Here is a 21654-nt window from a genome sequence, read left to right on the forward strand (position 1 = left end):
ATTCAAATCCTGCATGCTACAGTGTTTTTATATACGTTTTAGGAAGTCTTTTCCGTCAATCATGAAAAGGGTGGAAAGCTTTTTTATCATGGCTGAACGAGATGTAATTTCTCTTGTTTGTATATATCTCATAATCTAAATATTTTAAATTTTGTATATTTTTGACCATTTATAAAAGAAATTGTGCTCCCAACTTTGGTTGAAAGTATTGAAGCTTCCGTCTAATAAGAACATATTCATCTCATTTATTTCTCTCACTATATAGTGATAATCGCAATTGCAGGGCTACAATAAGAAAAAAAGCCTTCTAAAGTATTTTCTTGTAATTTTAATCTTTCTTTCCGAAAAAAAATTACGAATAAAAAGGAGAATAAAAAAATAAAACATGGTGTGGTGGATATGAGCAGACTGGGTGTATGGGAGCATTATCTTCTCGGATCGCAATTGTGTTTTTTGCAGGGGACCACAGCCCATGTCAGTGAAAGACCATCATTTGGAACACTTAAATGCTTAATTAAGTTGCTATTCTTATACATTGTTTTTTTTTTACTTGCATCTCTTTTTGAGCAAAAACCATCTTGCACTCTTTTTAGACGTTGACAGTTGGAAACCCTGTTGTAGATCAACAGTCCTTTGAAGCCTGAGCTACGGTAATAATAATAATAGCAATAATCTTAGGATTCATTTTCAGGTCTGTTCTTACATCCTGAACATTCAAAACATCTAAAAACTCATTTATTTCGCTAACATTTCGCTTATGCTGATCATATCATCTGTATGAACTAAGTCAAAGAGACCTTCGTCTTTATACACTGGTCTTGCATCCATTTTTGTCCCACCTGTGAGGTGATAGTGGACGGGCAAGGAACGGCTTTGAACACTGAATTGTACTTTCAAGTTTTTGCAGAATCATGCATGAAACAAGCTTCTAATATCTAAATTAAATCCTCATAGCCATTTTTTCAGATGTAAAGGAAAATGATGAGTTTTTAGTATGAACAGTTATAAAGAATACTTTTTCGTATGCAGAATAATTGTTCGTGTAACGCAGGTGCTTATTTCCTGATTCTCTGCCTTCGACCGGGAGTGCTATGGGTGGTTGGGTGCAACCGAAGCTTCCTGTGCTTTTCCCTCCCCCCAAAGATTTCTACAGATACCCATTGGAAACAGTCAATAGAAGTACTACACTAAGACACTGTGAACCGTGCGGAAAAAAGTTCAAGATGTTGACACTGTTGTTTTTGCATTTTCACAAGCTGCAGTGATACATGGCTCTCTTGACTGTCAATGTATTGTAATACTGGACCTTCCTATGAAGTTTTCGTCTGTTTCATCAAGCACTGGACGGAAGACACAAAGTTAGAACCTTTTTGGCGCAGCATCCTAGCGAACCAGGTGAACCTTCTTGAAACATGCAATTATGAATGGAAAGATGAAAAATGGTGGTACTGTCTAACCCGTAGCCAACCCAAATCACAGCATTTTTATATTTTCTGCTGTCTCTGCAGAGACTGTTTGAGACATATGCATTGACCTCAGGCCGTAGAAGAATGTGTCTCATACAACTGTGCTAAATACAGCTGCTTGGGTCTGGCTAGTGTTTTGGGCTTTCTGATCTATAGTTCGCTATTTCGCTTAAGTTAGCCAGTCCAGTCAATCGTTTTGACCACTTTTGGGGAAGTCTAAGTGAAATGACTTATCCCATTCTTTTGGTAACTTTCTTGTATCTTTATGTGTTAAGGCATTTCTGAGCAGTTGGCAAACTTCTGAAGATACTTACAAAGCTCACATTCTTGATTCTTTATGAAGACTTCTTTTTTTTTATCAGTGCGTTCTTCCTGAAGCTGTAATTTCACTATAGTCTCATTACTGTTTGTAGCTGTACGTTCTCCCTGTGCTTTTCTTTATTGTTTTACAGCATACGTGACAGTTTACTTGTTTTTCTCCATACGGTTCATCAGACCTAATAATTGGGCAGATACCCAAAGTTCATTACCAAGTTGCAAGTTTCTCATTTAAATAATGAAACAGCTGATAACTCCTGCTTTTTAAAATTGTTCTACATATATAAAGATTATTGTGATCACAATGCAAGAAAAGTGTGTAATGTAATTCGTGGGTTGAGGAGCAGGGTTGTCACCACGGTCAGTTCCCAAAGGACTAAAATTGTCCTAATTTGCGTGCTACACTGTGATTTTTGGTGCTACAGTCAAAAAATTGACTTTAATAGTGCTAAAATAGCAATTTCGTGCTACAGGTCGACACCCTGTTTAGGAGCACCATTTAAGCATCTTTTGTGATTCACAGTTATGGTCCTCTTGTTTGGAATATCCCTCCTTAGTGCGAGAAAACCATTCCTTGTCAAGTCTCGGGAAAAAAAATGTTTGTTTCGTCTCAGGAGTGACTTTATTGAGTATTGCATGTGGAATTTTAGCGCTACTGGTAAATTTTAGTTGCTGCTTTAAAATGGAATACCAACAAGCTTAGCTAATGTGATGGTAAAAGTGCATTTTGTATTTGTTGTATTTAATTGAGCAAGTTATAGGTTTTTAATTGTTTTCTTACATTCATTTCTTTGAAGTATATATATATATATATATATATATATATATATATATATATATATATATATATATATATATATATATATATATATATATATATATATATATATATATATATATATATATATATATATATATATATATATATATGTGTGTGTGTGTGTGTGTGAATATATGAGTGTATGAATATATAAATCAACCCCATTTAGACAGTATTAAACCCTTGATTGTGATACTACCCCTCCGTGTGATTAAAATCTCCATGCGATTATGCCCCAAAGAAGGTGCTTCCTTCCAGCTAAGGATTTGGCAATTGGAAAAGACTTGGAAAACTTGGACCCAGCTCGACCAAGCTTTTAGGCTTAGCTTCTTCAAAACAGATGCAGGGCTTCTGAATCGCTAGCTTGATCTGTTTTGTCGATTTTCAAAGCATTGAATTTATTTTACACCCATCATAAACACAGAAACTAATGGAAAAAACAGCTGAGAAGAGAAAACAAAGCAAATACACATACCCATCAATCAAGTGACGAGAGTAGAGGTAGGCAAGGATGGCTGCTACCATCCAACTTAGCACAATACTTGTCAAGCATCTGAACAACTGCAGAAAATGGATCAGTTACTGCGTATCGCCAGATCAGGAACGAATTAATCTTTTTCACTGAAACATGCAGCAGAAACTTCAAATATCTGAAGAAAATTCGACGGATTTTAAATTTATCTTCGTTACCCAGACGTTCCCAAAATGGTGTTATATATAATATATTGGCAGCGCGACAGCAATATAAATTCTAGCCAGTGAAAACCTATTAAGCTTTGTCTTCGAAGAAATTGTGGCCCCATACGCAATTCTAACTTTACTCTCTATATGTGTGATGATTAGCGAACGGGTAGATGACAGTTTATCACCGATGGGCAGTCCCAAGTATACTAGTGACTCCACAGCTTCGACAGACTGGGATCCTAGTTGAATGTGAGGTAGAACAGAATTATTCCAATAAAATAACATTATTTCTAATTTTGACAAATTAAAACTAAGGCCAATATCACCATACTGAGATGACAGGAAATCAAAATTACTTTCTAGGAATACTATTTTCCAAGAAAAACTCAAGGTGTCATCCACGAAACCAACTATGGTCACATCTATTCCTCTTAGAATACAGCTTGTAGTGACTTTGGACTGCGCCTCGGAAATACTATTAATAAACAACTGTGGCAAATAAATCGCACCCTGTTTTATACCTTTTTTACAGGGATTTTCCTAGTGTGTTCTTCATTAGGAATGCGCAAACACACATTTAGTTGGTGATAGTATCACCAACTAAATGTGCCACCGAGGTCACTATTTCCCTAAAAGTCACTATTTTTGAAAAGGTCCCTCAAAAGTCACTATTTTGTTGAAAAGTTCCTAAAAGTCACTTTTTTGAAGAAGAACCTTGAAAAGCACATCAGGCCTATGAACTGCGTTCTCCTCATAATGCGTAGTGGTTGCCCATATGTGACATTATTTTGTTTTATTCTATGGCGCTTGCATTTTTTTTTTCATTCCCTTTTCAAATAATGCTTAAACGTGCGAAAACTTGTAATAAAATGGTTTTTTCAGATACACATCTGACACACATGTAGACACATCTACACACATGTAGTGTAACAAAAACATAATTTGTGTTTCACCTGATCATTTCACAGTTGCAACCATACTATTCCTTGTCTTAAGAGTTAAGAGTGATGTTTTTAGAGCAATGTCTGAAGATCCTGCTGCTAAAGACTTCAGTATTGGGCCAATTAAGCTCGGTTATATAATAACAGATGCATTATATCCCCATTTTAGAAAAAGGCTCCTTGAAGACATTGGCTCTTCCTTTTTCACATTGGTATATGATGAAACAACAAACGCCGAAGGTGTGAAAGAACTGAACGTCATGATACGATATTGGTCTGAGTTGGCAGAAAAAGTTTCCTGCTGCCATTTGGAGACTTTCTTTGTTGGAAGAGCCACAGCAGAAGATCTGCTAGCACATTTGCAACAGTCCTTGGCTAATGCCGATTTACCTTCTGCTAATCTTCTGATGTTGGGCAGCGACAGTCCAAATGTCAACAAGAAAGTGTGGCGACTTTTTAATGAAGAGGTTAAGTTGCTACGAAGTGACAGAGGCCTCAGTGAAGTTGACACCTGTATTATTCATATGATTCACAAAGTTCACGGACAGGCTGTTTCTGACCTTGTAATTCGTGTGTACTAATTTTTTCACGGGTGGCCCCTAATTGCAGAGGAATACACGAAGATACGATGTTCCCTTGGGCTTCTGGTTCATCGTTTTGTGAAACATGTTACCTCCCGGTGGCTTACTCTTGGAGAAGCAGCGAGGAGGCTCCTCGAGCAGTGGAATGGACTTACTGAGTTCTTTTTTGAGTACATTCCGTCAAAACAGAAACAGTTAATGAAGTCCAGTGGATATACTCAAATCGTTTCGCTGCTAAAATAACCCTGCAACAAAAGCTCTGGTTTTGTTCTTCGTCTCACTGGCTGACCTGTTTGCTGGCTTCACTGGAATGTTCCAGCGGGAGGATCCTCTGGTCCATGTTCTATATGAAGAGATGAGCAGGCTTCTGCTTATCCTGCTGAGTAGGTACTTGGGACCTGATGTTCTAGCGGATATTCACAGGAGACGGAGCGTCGTGGTCGCAGATTTAGACGTGTTTGATAACTTTCTTTCCTTAGAAAACGTAGAGTGTAGCCGAGGAGTTAGAGAAGGCCTTGCAAATCTGTCAGAGTTAGAAAGTGCTCAGTTTCGTACCAAGGTCAAAGAAGCCTACGTTTCTGCGTCCAAGCATATTTTGCAAAAGATGCCTCCACCTGGATCTGTCTTGAAATATTTTCGTTGCCTTCGCCGTGAAAATCGTAAGCTTCCCAGAAGTTCCTCCGACTAGTTGAAGACATGTCATGTGATGCTTTTCACTGTAAACTGTGACAGAGTCAAAGATGAGTGGGCGCTACTACAGCTTGAGCCTGAGCCGACAATTGCCACACATAGTGTTGAAGAATTTTTGAAGTATTTTTTGACCTGAAAGACGGTCAAGGTAACCCAAAATACCCCCAGATCTCTGGGGTAGTAAAAGCCAATTTGTCCCAGTCACATGGCAATGCCGATGTCGAGAGAACCTTCTCAAAGTCAGGTCGTATTTTAACTGAGGATAAAATCTGCATGGGTTTGAAGATGCTAAATGCAAGGCTAGTGATTTGTGATTGTATGAAGAAATACGGAAACCGACCTGAATGTTTGCCAAATAAGCGAGAGCTGCTTGATCTTGGCCGGTCAAGGCCAAGCCCAGAGTTACAAAGCCCATGTTGAAAATGAGCGTAGGAAAAAAGACGAAATGGAACCGCGTCGAAAGGAGGGAGAAGAGAAACTTGCCAAGCAGAAAGAAAACTAGCAGCTGATAGCAAGCAAGAAGAAGAAGATTGAAGCATTGGAAGAAAATCTCAAAGATATAAAATCGAATTACACTCAACAAAGAAAAGTTACTGATAAGCTGATCGAGGAAGCTAATGAAAAACGAAAGAAGGCGATAAAAGCGAAAGACATCGTGGAAATTGGGATTGCCCATGCAATGGTCGAAGCAGCAACGAAAAGGCTATATATATATATATATATATATATATATATATATATATATATATATATATATATATATATATATATATATATATATATATATATATATATATATATATATATATATATATATATATATATATATATATATATATATATATATATATATATATATATATATATATATATATATATATATATATATATATATATATATATATATATATATATATATATATATATATATATATATATATATATATATATACATATATATATATATATAAATTTCTTGCACACTTCCCGGATTTGACTACTGTTCGCAACAAAATAATTTAACTCTTTAGTAAGGAGGGGCCCAGTTGCTCATAAAACATTTGATTTTTCGACTTATCTGGGGCTGCAAATTCCGCACTAAAGTAATCAACCCATTATTGTACTCAGCAGGCTTTGCACGCAGATTCCAAATCAGATTAGGATTGTCCATGATTTTCGACACAGTTTCAAGTTTTAAAGCACTACGATGTCTATGCAGTTCTTTTGCAAATTTCCGCTTAGTAAATTTACGAATTTGATTGACTGCGCCACTTTTAGGCCTGTCACACTCATGCCAAATCTGCAGCCAAAACTTGGCCGCAGCCTTTGCATTAACCAAATCAGAGTTTAGGGCCCATCCTTTTACTCGAGATGTACGGCGCAATTCAACAGTCGGAACAGCTGGGCTTTTAGCTATTTTTAAAGCGTGGTATATTTCAGCAAAGTATAGGTCCAATTGCAGTCTTATTTCACTATTAGATAAGTCAGCATTCCACTGGAGCAGATGAAATGGAACCTTAATTTTTCCGAGGACTTCGTCACCCTTTTGTTGGAATAAAGGGCGGGAGACCTTTTTCCAGTGACTCACGAGCTTCGTTTTAGGTTTCGGCGGGTATGCACTCCCAGTACATGGGATAGTGAAAAACAGGGGGCAGATGGTCTGAGTACATTCCGTCAAGTCCTACCTTTACGGTAGGTAGCTCAGCATTATAACTAATAGCGTGATCGATGTTAGACACAGAGTGAGAATCACTTATAAAAGCATATTGCTTGTTTTTCGTGGCTAGCTTGAAACCATTAGGAAGTGAACTTAGAAGCACTTGGGCACGAGAGTTGCTGCTGTCTTCAATGTTTGAGTTAAAGTCCCCCAAAATCACTAATGGTAAGCCGTCCGTTAGTACTTTATTTATTGAGTTTCAGAGTCTCATGTCATCGATAGCGAGCTTTTGCTCCGAGACGATATTATTGTAATTAGTAGGCAAGTAAACATTGGCTACAATGAAATCCCCACACTTCACAAGCTGATAGTGTTCACTTTGCTGGAGACAGGCAGTGGTGAGGGACCAGAATTGGAGATTATAGCAAGCCCTCCTGAAGGACTTCTGTGATTGCCGGATTTGCGTGCTGGCTGTATAATATAATGATGATCTGGAGAAAATTTTATCAAGTTGACACTGGATTCCGTGAGAAAATGTTCTTGGAGGCTAATAAGGTCATATTTCGTGGATAAATCACTAAGAAATGAATTTGTCCAGCACTTTACCATTTATATTCCAACTGTACACCTTCAACCCATCATGATACAGGAGGCATAAACGGCTGTGCTTGATTAAATGGGCATGAGGCGTGGTAGCAACTGTGTTTTTTTTTAGCTACAATTTAAACACATTTGGGGCTTTTTACACGGGCTAACTCTTGAAGACATATGATCAGTGCCGCTACAGTGTGAGCACTTTTCTTGTTGGTTGCAGTTGGCAACGATATGACCAACACTGTGACATTTAAAGGAGCGCCAGGGCATGAAACGGAACTCCTCAACCCTGAATAGCTCTAGGTAGATCTTAAGGGGATTGGCAATAGGATTATCCGGATCAGCACGACTCGGGTAGTATAATTTGAAGGCTCTAGTGTCACGGCACTGAACAGCTTTGTCACACCCAGCTACTCGGCTTAGCTTGTTTTCACCTAGAGAACTAGGAATCCACTTTACAAAGCCTACAAATTGAGGCACTTTCACTTGGGTGTCAATTTGCTTACTACTCATACCCTGGGCTAGTTGTGTTGCTGAATCGTGTGTCTTGACAAGGATTTTCCAGTCATTTTTGCTACCCTTTAGAGTTAGATTAATCAACCCCACTTGGGCACAGCTTGCTTATGAACTCTTGCTTAGCCTGCGGCGAGTTGAGATTATATGGCTTATTTTTAACCACCACTGAGTACAGAGGCTTTTGTTGTTTCACTTGTGGTTCAAGAGAGGGAGGGGCTCGGGACATAGTGTCAGAGATAACAACACACTGTTCAGACACTTTACTTAATTGTTCGGAGAACTTATCTGTAGCTAGCTTGATTTTTCCAGCTATCGAGTCTAATCCAACACCTACGCGGCGACACATTTCATTAACTTTGACCCAAATGCAAGCACTGATTTCGTCTGGACATGTGGGAACTTCCTGGGGATCCACAATGACAAATTGTGGTAATGATTTCCTGTCTTTTACACATTGGGACAATATCTTTGCCAATTCAACAGTATTATCATTGTTGTTCGCAGTTTTCCGGAATACTTAATCATATCCCAGTTCGCTCCAGATAGAGATCAACTTTTCTTTCGCGTTTAGTATGTCCGTATGAGAGAAAAATTCTACTGCTCTTTTAACAATTTGGTCTATTTTGTTTCCTGTTTGCATCGAGCGATACATAAAGTTCAGCACAGCATTTCGTACAAGTGTCGCCATCGCACCTTCACGTCACCAGGCAAATCACAATCCAATAATCAAAGTCCAGGTCCAGGTACTGAAATCACCCACGAACAAGCAAAGTGTAAGTACCCCCTCACCTTTTCCCCGCAATTTTCGGGAAACTGAATACCAGCGGGTACAGTACGGCACTTCTGGGGGGTCCCTTCCCCTCTTCTGCTTGTTCCCAGTAAAAAAAAGCACCTTAATGATATGGGAACTATATGAAATTTGCGTTGTTGATGGCACCCCAGTCACCTTGAGAAAAAAGATGGCGATGGCGAGGATGCCCGGAGAGAAAGACCTATTCTAGGAATTGGAGAAGATCTCTCAATTTAACTTAACTATAAATCTATCTATTAGAGGGTACAAAGCAATGTAAAAAAAACCTCAAATTACTGCAATAGCTTTATCCCATTTACAGCAAACAAGCAAACTCAGGCACATAAACTCTGGAAATAAATTAGACGGCAACACACAGCTAATATGAATATAACAGCTTCATTTGCAACTATATGTTCTTTTTTTTTGCTATTGTGACTATTAGCTTTGGGTATCCTTTAATCACGGACATAATTCAACTTTTAGTAAACGAACAAATAAATGCCTTCAGGGTGTTTCAAACTATGTTTGGATTTTCTCATATTTGTGCGAAAGTGTAAGTGTGGATATTAAACTGCTGAGGGACTCTGCTCAGGAATAAATTTTACAGGAAGACCAAAAACTATTTTCTATGAGTAATCAAAAATGAGAAATACGATTCCTTTTACCAAAAATATTGGGTACCTGACGAGGGGTAACAACTGGGCATTTTGAGGGACACCTGGAGGCATGAGGCACGGAGGCATGCCTCCGGAGGCACACCGGAGGCATAGTCCAAAGGGCGCAACATGTAAATATATACAACTTGCCTTTTATTCGGTATCTGTCGAATATTTCAGCACCTTCAAAAGCAATCTTTTAAAACTTTTAAAAAATCATTTACAAGTTTATTTGGCAAGGAAAAGAGCCCTCAAGACTGAAAACAACTGATATGTACCTAAAGAAGAAGAAAGGAGGACTGCACTTTGTTGATATTCTTGCAAAAACTATGAAACCCTACCATAACACTGATGGTGTCACCGTTTCCTATTAGACATGCAGCGTTGCCACCGGCTCAAAAATAAAATTCCGATTTTTCTTCAGAAAAAATTCCGAAATTTCAAAAAAAATTCCAGAACACGGCTTTTAAGTTATACAACATACGGCTGCGCAGTGATGACGTAACAAACAAGGCGCGAAATTCAAAGTACAATGAAACGTGGTTTTTAGTTGTAACTAACAACTGATTGTCCATATTCTTAGTATTATTTCGACGTGAAATCGTTATGGTGAATTAGTAGGATCTAGGTCAAATATTTTAGGACAAAACAATTCGGCAAAGTTCCGAAAAAACGTGTCTACGCATCCACGTTTCATCCTTATTTGAATTTCCCTCCCAAGAATTGACGTTACGCTTCGCCGCCCTCTTCAATATGACTTGACCAGCGATAAAAGTTGCCTTTTATCACGTCTTCACACGTCCCTTTCCCTTTTATCATACTTGCTTTTCTGTTTAGTGGTTGTGCCAAGACGCACCCTTGGATCTCGGATTCTTAATTGTACAAAAAAAGGGAATCTGCTGCTTTGACACGAAAGAATCTGGAAGACACACAGATCCCTTTTTCCCGAATGTACTTAGAATCCAACTTTCTTGGTAATAAACACAGGCCTTTGGGTATTTGAAGAGAAAACTGTAAAGCAGCAGTCAGAAAAACTGTTACTACCGAGTTATTAGTAAAAAGCGCTAAGTAAAGCAACCAACTAAAAAAAATAACTTTTTTTCTGAGAATAGTTTCTCAGATATTTATTGGTACGTTTCAGTAATCATCTCGATAATCACAGCTCAAACGACAACCCTAAGAAACTGGACAAATGAGCTTCAGTAAATCAAACTAAGCTCGGTTAGCACAAGTATAAACACTAAGTCTTCTATTACTAAGTCTTCTACTGAGCATAACAAGTTTTCCGATGGTATTCATCGCTTCCACTGCCCTAGATCTTGGAATGCATTTGAGACTCATAAAATTACATCAAGAACTCAAGCAAATGGGGGACGAGGGGCACACGCGCTTGAGCTGGAATAACCATCCCAGCCGTGGGTGGCCTCCTCGTCCGTAGGATACATGGTTAAAGTTTCTTTTCAGTTCTGTGCCCTCATGCTCGTTGGTTAGTTTTGGTTTTTTGTTGATGGGTTGGTTGTATTTTTTTTTTTTTTGTTGATTAAGGTTTTTCGTAAACAGAAATGAAAAAAAAGAAAAAAAAAGAAGGAAAAAAGTGCCACCGCAAGAATGGGTTTCATGTGGACAGAGGACGCCCAGTCTACGGGAGAGCAAATATTTTTTTTTTTGTTAAAAAATTTTAAAGTTGTAAGAGTAAGCTTTTGGAATACCACCTTTAAAATTTTAATTCGTATTAGTTAAAATTGAAGGATATTAATTTTTAATAAATTGAATTAAACATGCCACCAGAAAAGCGTTTCCGAAAGGGGAAAGGAAACCCTGGAACGGGGGGAAGTGACAGATATTTGGCAAAAAAAAAAGTTAAATGGAAGCGGACCTTTATGTCCACTAATATATTGACTGGTATATCATACTTTATTTTTTTTTTTTAAGTTTAGGTGATATGAAAGTGTATAAAAGTTGTAAGTTTTATATGTTTTTTTATAAAAATATCACTGAGTGGAGAGGAGGAGGAGAGGGAAAAAATAACAACTACCTCTGATAAATGTTAAACAAAATTCCTTCTGTTGACACACTGAACATGGTGATGGTGGTGGTTATGGTCTTGAGGTCAGTTTTGGGTTTAGGTGACATTTTTAACATGATGATTGCGATGCTGACGAGACATCAAAAAAGTGGAACCCTTTCTTCTGGATAAATGAATTCAGCTTTGTGAAGACGTCTGAGTCAAAGCAAAAGACAACGTTGCTGCCGATTTCCATAGAAACGGGTTCTGCTGAATGCATGATATACAGGCTGGAGTCACAGTAACCCTGGTCTACAAATGCGGCAGTTAATGTGAGATCAGCATTCAGCCGGAACCCCTGGCACAGAATTCCTATGTCGTCATGGAACAGCATCGCCATATTCTGCGTGTCAACAGAGTGGCATCTTCACTCAGATAAGTAGCCAAACTCTTTGACCCGCCCAACTATTACTCTCGTTCCCCTGCCAACTGGTCTGTAAAAGCACCATTCACCGATACGCAATTCCGATTTCACACCGACCTCTGCATTGGTTTGTGACGACTCACGTAGTCCTACTCGTCGGCCCTGGACCATCACCCGTTTTAATCGGTCACTACTCAGCTTCTCAGACCTTTCCCTCAGAAACCACAAGAGTGTGGATTTTTTTATTGGTGGTATGAAGCCGTCAGAAGTCTTGACAAGACAAAACCTAGAATTCTTTATGTTCGTCACAGGCTCACTAACCCAATTTTTCTCAACTTGGTGTTTCACACAGTGAGCAATCACTGGTAAATCTTCAAATGCAAGCAAATGTTGACGGCATATTCTTACCAAAATTACCCCTTATTAAGTTATTTTCCTTGTGTTTTCTATAATTATACAAACTTTCTTGTGCTCTAACAATTGTACTAATTGCAAATAAACAATAAAATATTTAAGATCTCCATAAAAAGCTGATTCTTAGACTAAATGTTATCAATAGTTAGGCTCTTATACTTTCGTTATTGAAAAGGATCGTTATTTAATTACCATTCATTACCATGGAGAATGTTTTTTTTTTTTTTTTTTTTTGTTCTAACCAAATCATATAGAAAAAACAGTTTTGGAAAAATGGTTAGGAGTTACTCAGTCAAAAATTAAAAATTAAATTTTCCTTATTGTGGGTCAGAATCCACTGGCAGGCATTCAACAATGGGGCAACAAACATTTTTTCCATGGGTTTTACCTATTCTGATTTTCCTTTGCTTTCCTTATAATTACTTTATAGTCCCAAATATCGAGGGGGGAATGCCCCCCCTGCCCTTCCTTGCCGGCATCCAAGACGGAGGCCACAATATTAAGGTTCTCGTATAAAGTTGAGACAAAATTAGATTTTTCAGGTTTATTGTGATGATTTTCATCTTGTATTTTTGCCAGTGGTTGGTATCGCTTATTTCGGCAATTTGTTGAAAGATTTCTTATCCGAACTGAACATTATAATAAAAAAAATATCTTAATTCATTACGTTCAAATATTTTATACCTAATGGTATATGCTTCAGTCTAAATCCTTCTCTCATAATTCAAATATTTAGTTATAGACTATGCCCATTTTTTTTCAAGAAATTTTTATTTGGTCATAACAAAAAGCTGGGGCACCAGACTCACCCTGTATTTAGATACACTTCCTCTATTCCTAGCCTATATTTACACAGCATGGTATAGCCTATTATTTAAGCAGGCTGGACCCCCTCCCCCACACAAACAAAACAATCACTTGTCCTATCTCTATACCTATGCTTGGCTTACATAAAATTTGGTTCCTATTGATCTGGGCCCTCCATATCAGCAAAATTACATCAGAATAATTTCAAACAACAGCGAGAATCAGTGTTGCCAGCTTCTGGTGTGAATTCCTAGTTAAGTCTTAAAAAATCCCTAATTTTTGAACAAGCAAGGAGGCCGGGTGTCTCGGAGGCAGGCCGGAGGCACGGAGGCATACCGGAGGCACAGCCGGAGGCACGGAGGAAGGGACACCTGCTACGGTCAGTTATTAGCCCCTCGGTGCCTGAGACAGTTCAGTTTACATAACGATAATAATGTTTTTTTCTGAAGACTATCATTTTTATTACTGTAATAAGTGAACTTGTTAACTGATGAATAATTTAACGGATGTAATATATTTAGCTTTCTCCAAAACCATTGTATTTTGCGTCTTTCACTGACAGTCCTCGCCGTTCTGTCCTGCTAACAGAATTGACGCACAAATAAATTTGTTTTTATCTTCTTCAAATTTTTGCATGTGGACATATTCCCTCTTAATAGTGGCTCACATTTATTCCTCAATGCTTTTTAATTTTGTTTTTGCGTTTCGATTTTTTTTTTCTTTAATTTATATGCTCTTTGACGAGGCTAGCTCTAAAGCTGACTCTGTTCCTTTCACTGGTTTAACATTCCTTGTTTTTTAGGTCTTGATTTATCGCAATCCTTGTCTGCACCCTGGTGACATCCGTGTTGTACAAGCCATAAATAGGTCGGAATTTCAGATGTACAAAAATGTTATAATTTTTCCAGCGAAACCAAGTTGCAAGTTCTCTCTCTCTGCAGCCTGTAGTGGTGGTGATTTGGATGGGGATCACTTTTCTGTGATATGGGATGCAAGACTTGTGCCTCCAAAATCCGCGCTTGTGCCTCCCTTCAATTATTCTAAATTGAAGAACAAGATGCCCTCTTGCACATTGCCTTGGAATCTAGACAACCTTAGCGATTTTTTTGTTAAGTGCCTATCTAGTGATATGCTAGGTCAAATATCAAATCTCCATCTTGCTCTTTGTGATCAACTTGACAAAGGGGCTTGTGATCCCATTGCGATGAAATTGGCTGAAGCACAAGCTTATGCTGTAGACTTTCCCAAAACAGGCATACTGCCGGAAGTCCCCACTGATGCTTGGTATATTACTAGCACAAACGGCTACCCTGACTTTATGGAAAAAAACGAAAAAATTTCTTATATATCCAAAAAAATAATTGGCCAGCTATATCATAGCACATTGGCCTTCGATTTTGAAGTAGGTACTTCTAGTAGATATGATGTTGATCTTGATTTAATTATTCCAGGGCATGAAGATTTCCTAATGTCTGCGGAGAAGGACTATGAACTTTATTCTTTATCCTTGAAAAATATAATGTACCAATGTGGGTTTCAAGATGAATATAACCTCATTATTGGTCATGATCCATTCGCAGTAACTGCACAACCTTTTACACGGCATAAACCATCCCTGGCTCAAAAAGCAATGGAAAATTTAAAGAGCACATTTAAAACGAAGTTCTATGACGGGATTGCTACAGACAGTGCCATAAAGGCAAAAGCCTCGGCTTGGTATAAAGTATCATACACTCGAGCAAAATGTGGCTCAGAAACGTTTCTTAGCTTTGCTTGGCTTGTGCCTGATGTACTTTGCAAGATTAAAAGGTCAAAAATGATGCCTGAAAATGGTTTTAATTGCGAGAAATTGGTTTTTAAGCAAATAGGGGCTAGTGCTCGGTCTTATTTCTTTGAAAACTTTAATGCGTTAAAACAAGTGACCTCTCAGAAAACCGACACAGGGAAGATGATTGCTGCATTGATTAAAGACAAGTCATTGGTTTTACTTTCCGATGCTAAGATTCACGGCTCGATAGAAACTTACATCTGTGATTCTGAGTCTGACATTAATATCTCATCACTAATTTCTCGACAGGAAGCATCTGAGATTGCCATATTGGAGAATTATATTAAACCTATTCTTATTGGTGAAAGTGAGAGATGTTCAGTTGTGACAAGCTCTGGTGGGGCACATATGAAATGCCATATCAGTCATAATGGTGTGCTAAATAACATTGACATTTCTATTGATAGCGTGGGTTTACATAAGACAGAAATCATCCAGTCTTTGATAGGCTCCAAACTGGAATTTCTTCCAGTATTTTGGTTCTTGGTACGGTGGGCAAAGATCACTGGTATAGTTAGAGATAACCGTATTCCTTCAGAAGATGGTGTTTTGTCAGCTACCGATTTTTGTGGTCTTATTATGAATGTTCTCATATCATCAAAACCGCTAACCATAGCCTCGCAAGCCAAAGAGAATTTTGCCAGTTTCAGTATTGAGAAAATAAACGAGTCGTTCGATGAAGCTATTGGGAGACATATATTATCTTTTTTTCAGGAAGCTTCATGTTTAACTGAGCGTACAGGCATTAATTGGAACAACTCAAAGATTGAAGAGGTTCAGTTGAACTCTACAATAAAATCAAAGATTTTGAAGTTAAGCCAGATTGCTGAAAATACCGTGCTTATATCCAAAAGTTGTCCTTTAGTCGAAAAATCTGTTAAATCTGACTCAAAAAAGTCTTTGTCATGCAGCATTAAACTGCCACCAATTCTGAGTGGTGCTATAATGGGCCGTCGTGAATTTCATTCATCCCGTTTATCAGAAGTGACAAGAGCAAAAGTGGACCTAAAACTTCCCAAAGGAGATTCAAGAGTTATATTGAATGCTGTGGGGTCGCGTGCAGAGATCTTTAGAGTTTATGAAGAGATCCAAATTCTGAGTCATGTTATTAGAATGCAAAAAGTGTTACCCAAGTCTCAGTTATGTCAATACTTTATGGCTAATTCTGATTTATATTTTCTAAAAAATGCTGATACTCTCAGTTCAGACATTACATTTGTGCGTTCGAAGGGTCCGTTTCAGTATCGTCATAGCATCTATGAACGGTATTCTCTAAAGCTTTGTTCAACCCAGTTTATTAAGGACTGGAAGCTGGAGGCAATTGAAAGATTTACTTCTCATATTTGTCGGCAATTTGCAAAATTCCCTATCCACGATAAGACATTACTTGATAGTCTAAAATTAACGGCTCGCTTTGGTAATTTTTACGTTTTCAACATATCCTCGCAAAAAGATCAACAAATATCTTTCCAAGGGTTTCTCAAAATGTTTTCTAAAGAGCCTAGTCGAAAGCACTATGTTCGTCATAGAAATCACAAGCTGTTTGAGAATGATAGCACTGATTTGAAAGCAGTGAAACTAAGGCCAAAGGACCAGCACCCTCTTTCGCAGAGTAAAAAGCTCCCAAAATTTTCGAAACCAGCAATTAAATTGCCGATTCGTAATTTTTGTGTCGGGCTAACTATGGAAAATAATCCAGACCCAAATATTACCAAGACAGTGGAGGATATTTATATTCAAGCGCTGAAAAAGAATAATTTTGCTGAAGGAGAAATTCACCCGGACTCTTTCACCTTTTCAGTTACTGCTAGCTTAGCAAGGAGTTTCGACGAGAAGATTCTATTGGATGATCAGATGAACGTTATGTCAGTTTCAGAAAAAGACCTACACTGGGCCAGTGGCTATATCCTCCATGGTAAAGAGTTGAGCAATAACTCTGCCACCATGAATGAGGTAGACTGTCGCATTGTGGTCTCTAGCACAGATAAGACTAAGAAGGAGAATCCGTGTTTCAAGGTCCTTTTTGCTGATGATAAAGTGAGATCCCCAATTAAATTGGAAAACAACAGAGTAATGGTGAGTGATGGTGTGGATCCTGGTGCAAGACGTAGGATCCAATTTGTTCTGCATAAACAGCGAAAAATTCGTTTTGTATGTGACAAAATTTGTGCTACAGTCTCAAGTGGAATATCTTATGAAGGAGAAGAGCTATCCCACATGATACCTTTCTCTAAAATGACTCTGCATTTTGATAGTGAGGCCTTTAAAAGGGCTCTAGAACAAAATAGTCTTCCTGGAGTCCGAGATACTGCCGTCCAAATGTTCATAATGGCCGACCGTATTGCTACCTGTATATCAGATGTTTCTAAAAGTGTAGCTTGCTAATACTTTTGCCACTCAATACGATACTTCCGTGCCACTGATACTTAAGTCTATGTTATTTTTATTTCAATTGTAGTAGCCGAAAACCCAATTAGCAGTAGATTTATTTCATGCTTTTGGTTAGTTTAAAAACTAAACAAAATGAAATGAAAGAACGAAAGAGGAATGAAAGACGGCTACTCTGCACTAATATTCAACATAAGCCTATAGAAAGAACTGTATAAACCACAAATGCATAGTTTTGGGGGTTCCAGAGTCCTTCAGAGATACGAAGAATCATTTAAAAATACATTTACAAATCTCTGGTTAGATCTCTATTAAAGAACTCAATGTACAGTCAGACCCTATAAATCGAAGAAGTGAGTTGACCTTATTTTCACTTCTGAAATTGATCCTCGTGATACCAGTGAGCAACTTTGAGTGACAAGGCACTGACTGGGTACTTACTTAACTGTCTTTATGTTTGTTGTAGTGGATAGTTCTAACATGTCGAACAAATAAAGTTCTTCTGAATTCTTAAAATGAAATATGGAAGAAGGTCCTAGCTCATGGTATCTATAATACTAAATGTTTCTACAGAGCCTGTTTCAAATTCCTTCATAACAATCAAATAAGCAAAAATAATAAAGAAAACTTCGGTATAGAAAATAAAAACCTTGATGCTCTTCGCAGTTGAAACCTATCGAGCTAAACTGACCAAGAAGTCAAAGAATTATTACTTTTTTGTTCATTTATTATTATTATTATAGTCACAAATTCAATATATTTAACTTAAGAGATTGCACTAAGTTGCTTAAGATATTAACAACATAGTCCAAGACTGTCTCTATATATCATGGCAAAGAAGCAATTCTACATAGTAAGAAAAAAATGAATAAAATGGGTTTCTTCTTATAAATTCGTGATTGGTATTCGGGATTATGGTTACTGTAACTGGTTGCAAAAGTGGCTGTCTTCACAATCTTTGATTGTTCTCTTTTAAACTGAATTGTTCTAGCAAGTTTTTTTAGTGTTTTTTTTTTCTTTTTTATAAGGATTTTACGATTTTAGCACATAAATATGTTAAAAGAGAGATGTCAGCCGAGAGTTTGAGCGAATTGTTGCATAAGCATTGCTGGAAATTCCGACAAAGTTAAGCTACGCAGCATAATTTTGTAGAAATTTGGGAGAGCTAAAATTATATGCGTTTTTTCTACCGTCATCGTCACATAATTGATTTCGGTCAAATAGTTTCTGTAAACATTCAAGATGCATCCTTATCGTCTAATATCAAAAGCTTCCAGTTACGAACTATTTCGGCAAGTGAAATGTGTGCCGCTTAATTTAGTAGTTGACTTGTAGTTTCTTACTCAGGCCGTGCGCTTTTGAACCATATTAGACATTCCTTTGTCCAAATGGTTTGCTGGGCTCGGGCCACCTAAAAAAACAATAAGGAAAAATTGTATTTTTGATGATTTACTGTTACAAACTTATGTGCTACAACTAAAACGCCGTTTCAATTGAATTAAATCGAAAAAAAGTCATTTAGACTGTTTCTCAAGTGTTCTCATTTCAAACAGAAAGCTTGAAAATAATGCGTTTGACATAATAACAATTTAAAACCGTATAAAATTGACACATTTAGTGTTGATTTTGGACGGCCACGCTATTTATTTGCCCCCTTTCTGCGTTTTTTGGGCATCAAAACTTCGATTCAGTCGTTACCTTAACCGTGGTGAATCGGTTTGTCTGTTCTGTCAGGCTTGTCGAACTGATTAATATGTGGACTCATATGTAGCAAGATTTTCTCTTATAAACGAAATAATTACTAATGCTTATTTAAGTACAGGTCATATAATTACTTTGGGGAGCTTACGGTTAAACAAATTTCACAGGAACATCTAAATTTTAGATGCCAAGTGAGGTGGAACCTGACCCTGTTGTGAGAAGATACAAGCACTGCTCAGATCTCTACTGCCCTAGAGAAAATTATTGTTTGTATGATACCTCTCATGTAATGCAGGGGTGTAATTTGCTTTGAGGCAGGGGGGGACTCTCCCTTCCAGACCTTGGTTTGCAACCCCCTCCCCCGCCCCAGCTGCAATTTAGTTTCTTTCAAAATCTTGTCAAAACTAACATAAACCTAAATAATTCAAGCATCAACAGACACAGATTTTTCAGTACATATTTACCTTTATAGTGCTATAAAGTACCTTTATAATACTTTTATAGTACTAAATAGTACCTTTATGGTACCAAATGGTTTTTTTTTAAGTTTTTACTGTCATTTTCACTTGTTTTTGGAAAATTGGCTCCCAGTTTGCCCCCCCCCCCAGGATTTTAACGAAACTAAGCCACGCACTAAGGGTGTATTTTCGAACACGCGGGTGCTAGTTAATGTTTTCAATCGGAAGGACAGAGGCCCAATAAAATGGGAGAATTCTAGCATGTAGATTTATTAGAAGCATGAGGTTGTTTGTCATCATATTTTCCTTTGTAGTTCTGTTCAAGTTTAAGATCCTGAATTCAAATACTTCGGATATCTTAGATTTTTGAGCACTTTAGACAGTATTTAAACTAGCTGTTTAACCAGCATCTTAGGTACCTTAATATAGTACAGAACGCGTATTTTCTCTTGTATCGTTGAACAAGATTTAAGTCAATGGTGGGAGTGAAAATAGTTGAAACCCTAATAATCTTCCCAGGACCTACTTTATTTATTGCTTTCTGCATTACTAAGACCAATTTTAATGGTTCTGTTATTTACTGTTTTTTTTTATTTGTATTGTCTATAGTGTTGTTTTATATTCTTATACATGTATCTGAATTTACTATAAGAATTTGATCAAGATTAAAAAAGAATTTAATTATTCTTAATCTAGTCTATCTTGTCTTCATTTGACAATCTGCATTCGGTTATTGCATTCGGTTATGTCAAGCATTACCATGTCTGACACTAAAATTAGCAGAAATTTGGAAAAAAAGATTGTGAAAGATAGTGAATTTGGTGATTTGTCGGATGCTATTGTGGAATTTTCTAATATAAAGGAAAAAATTGCCCCATTAAATCCAACCCCGCAATTGAAAGAAAATCGAAGCTCAAAAGAGTCGTTTAAAGAGATTCTTTCAGAAACAAAAAAAAACACCAGTATTGAAGAAGGTAGTGAACCAAAGTTAAAATACCTTTTGACAAAGGTAAGCTCAAGACAGTTAAACGAAGAGATTCTTTTTGAAAGAGACGGAACTAACCAAGGCGAAAAGAATATTCAAGAGTTGGTCAAGAAGGAGAAGAAAAATGTCAGAAAACTTTTGCCAGAAGATTTGAAACGAAGCTTGAAAAGAAGGAAAAGTGACGAAGACGTTGTCAGTCGTACATCTTCTAGAGAAAGCGGACATCGTCCCACGCCAGTGTCACCAAGAAGAATAAGGCAATGTGTTCAAAAGAAAACGACAACCCTTATAAAGCCAATGTCTTCAATCAGGAAGGAGCCATTAGAAAAGCCATACCTTGCAATTGTACCAACTAGAAGAATAAGCCAACGTTTTTCTAAGAAAAGGACGAGCTTTACTGAGCAAATGACCTCAACCAAGAAGCAGTCTCCTAAAAAGACATACCCTGCAATAGTGCCTCCTAGAAGAATAAGTCAACGCGTTCCAAAGAAAAAAACAAGCTTTATAGAGCAAATAACTCCAACCAAAAAGCAGTTACCTCAAAAGTCTTGCTCTACAATAGTACCACCGAAAAGAATTAATCAAAGTGTATCAAAGATAAAGACAAGTCTTATAGAGGCTATGACTTCAACCAAGAAGCAGTCCCCTAAAAAGTCATGTCCTAAATTAGTACCACCTAGAAAAATAAGAGTCGAAATCCTGCACAGACAATCTCAAGCCTATTACCTCCGACTCATTATATATTCATGCCTACAAATATTATGCTACTACGGGGAGGCAACCCGTAATAGATAAATTAGCTAGGAAGAGGTTTTTCAGCCCAAAGACGCCCATCAAAACATACCAATCCCAGAAGAATTGTCCATTAGTCATAATCCTGTGCGAATGCTGTGTCGTTTACTAGGCTATAATTTCCTTGAGGGGCGCC

General features: G+C 37.5%; 1 protein-coding gene across 1 annotated transcript in view; it reads left to right on the forward strand.

The window, feature by feature from the left end:
* LOC148952275 (uncharacterized) overlaps positions 1–19601 on the forward strand; it is a 54546-nt gene extending 34945 nt beyond the window's left edge. The window contains exon 4 of the mRNA XM_089089709.1: positions 14169–19601. Coding sequence (XP_088945835.1) covers positions 14169–17579 — 3411 coding nt within the window. The 3' untranslated portion in view covers positions 17580–19601. The remainder of the gene's footprint in view (positions 1–14168) is intronic.
* Positions 19602–21654: the final 2053 nt, after the last annotated feature.

Source organism: Artemia sp. Qi Xiang Cuo, chromosome 5 (assembly GCF_049724085.1).
Source record: "Artemia sp. Qi Xiang Cuo chromosome 5, ASM4972408v1, whole genome shotgun sequence".
In the NCBI taxonomy this organism is placed as follows: Eukaryota; Metazoa; Arthropoda; class Branchiopoda; order Anostraca; family Artemiidae; genus Artemia; species Artemia sp. Qi Xiang Cuo.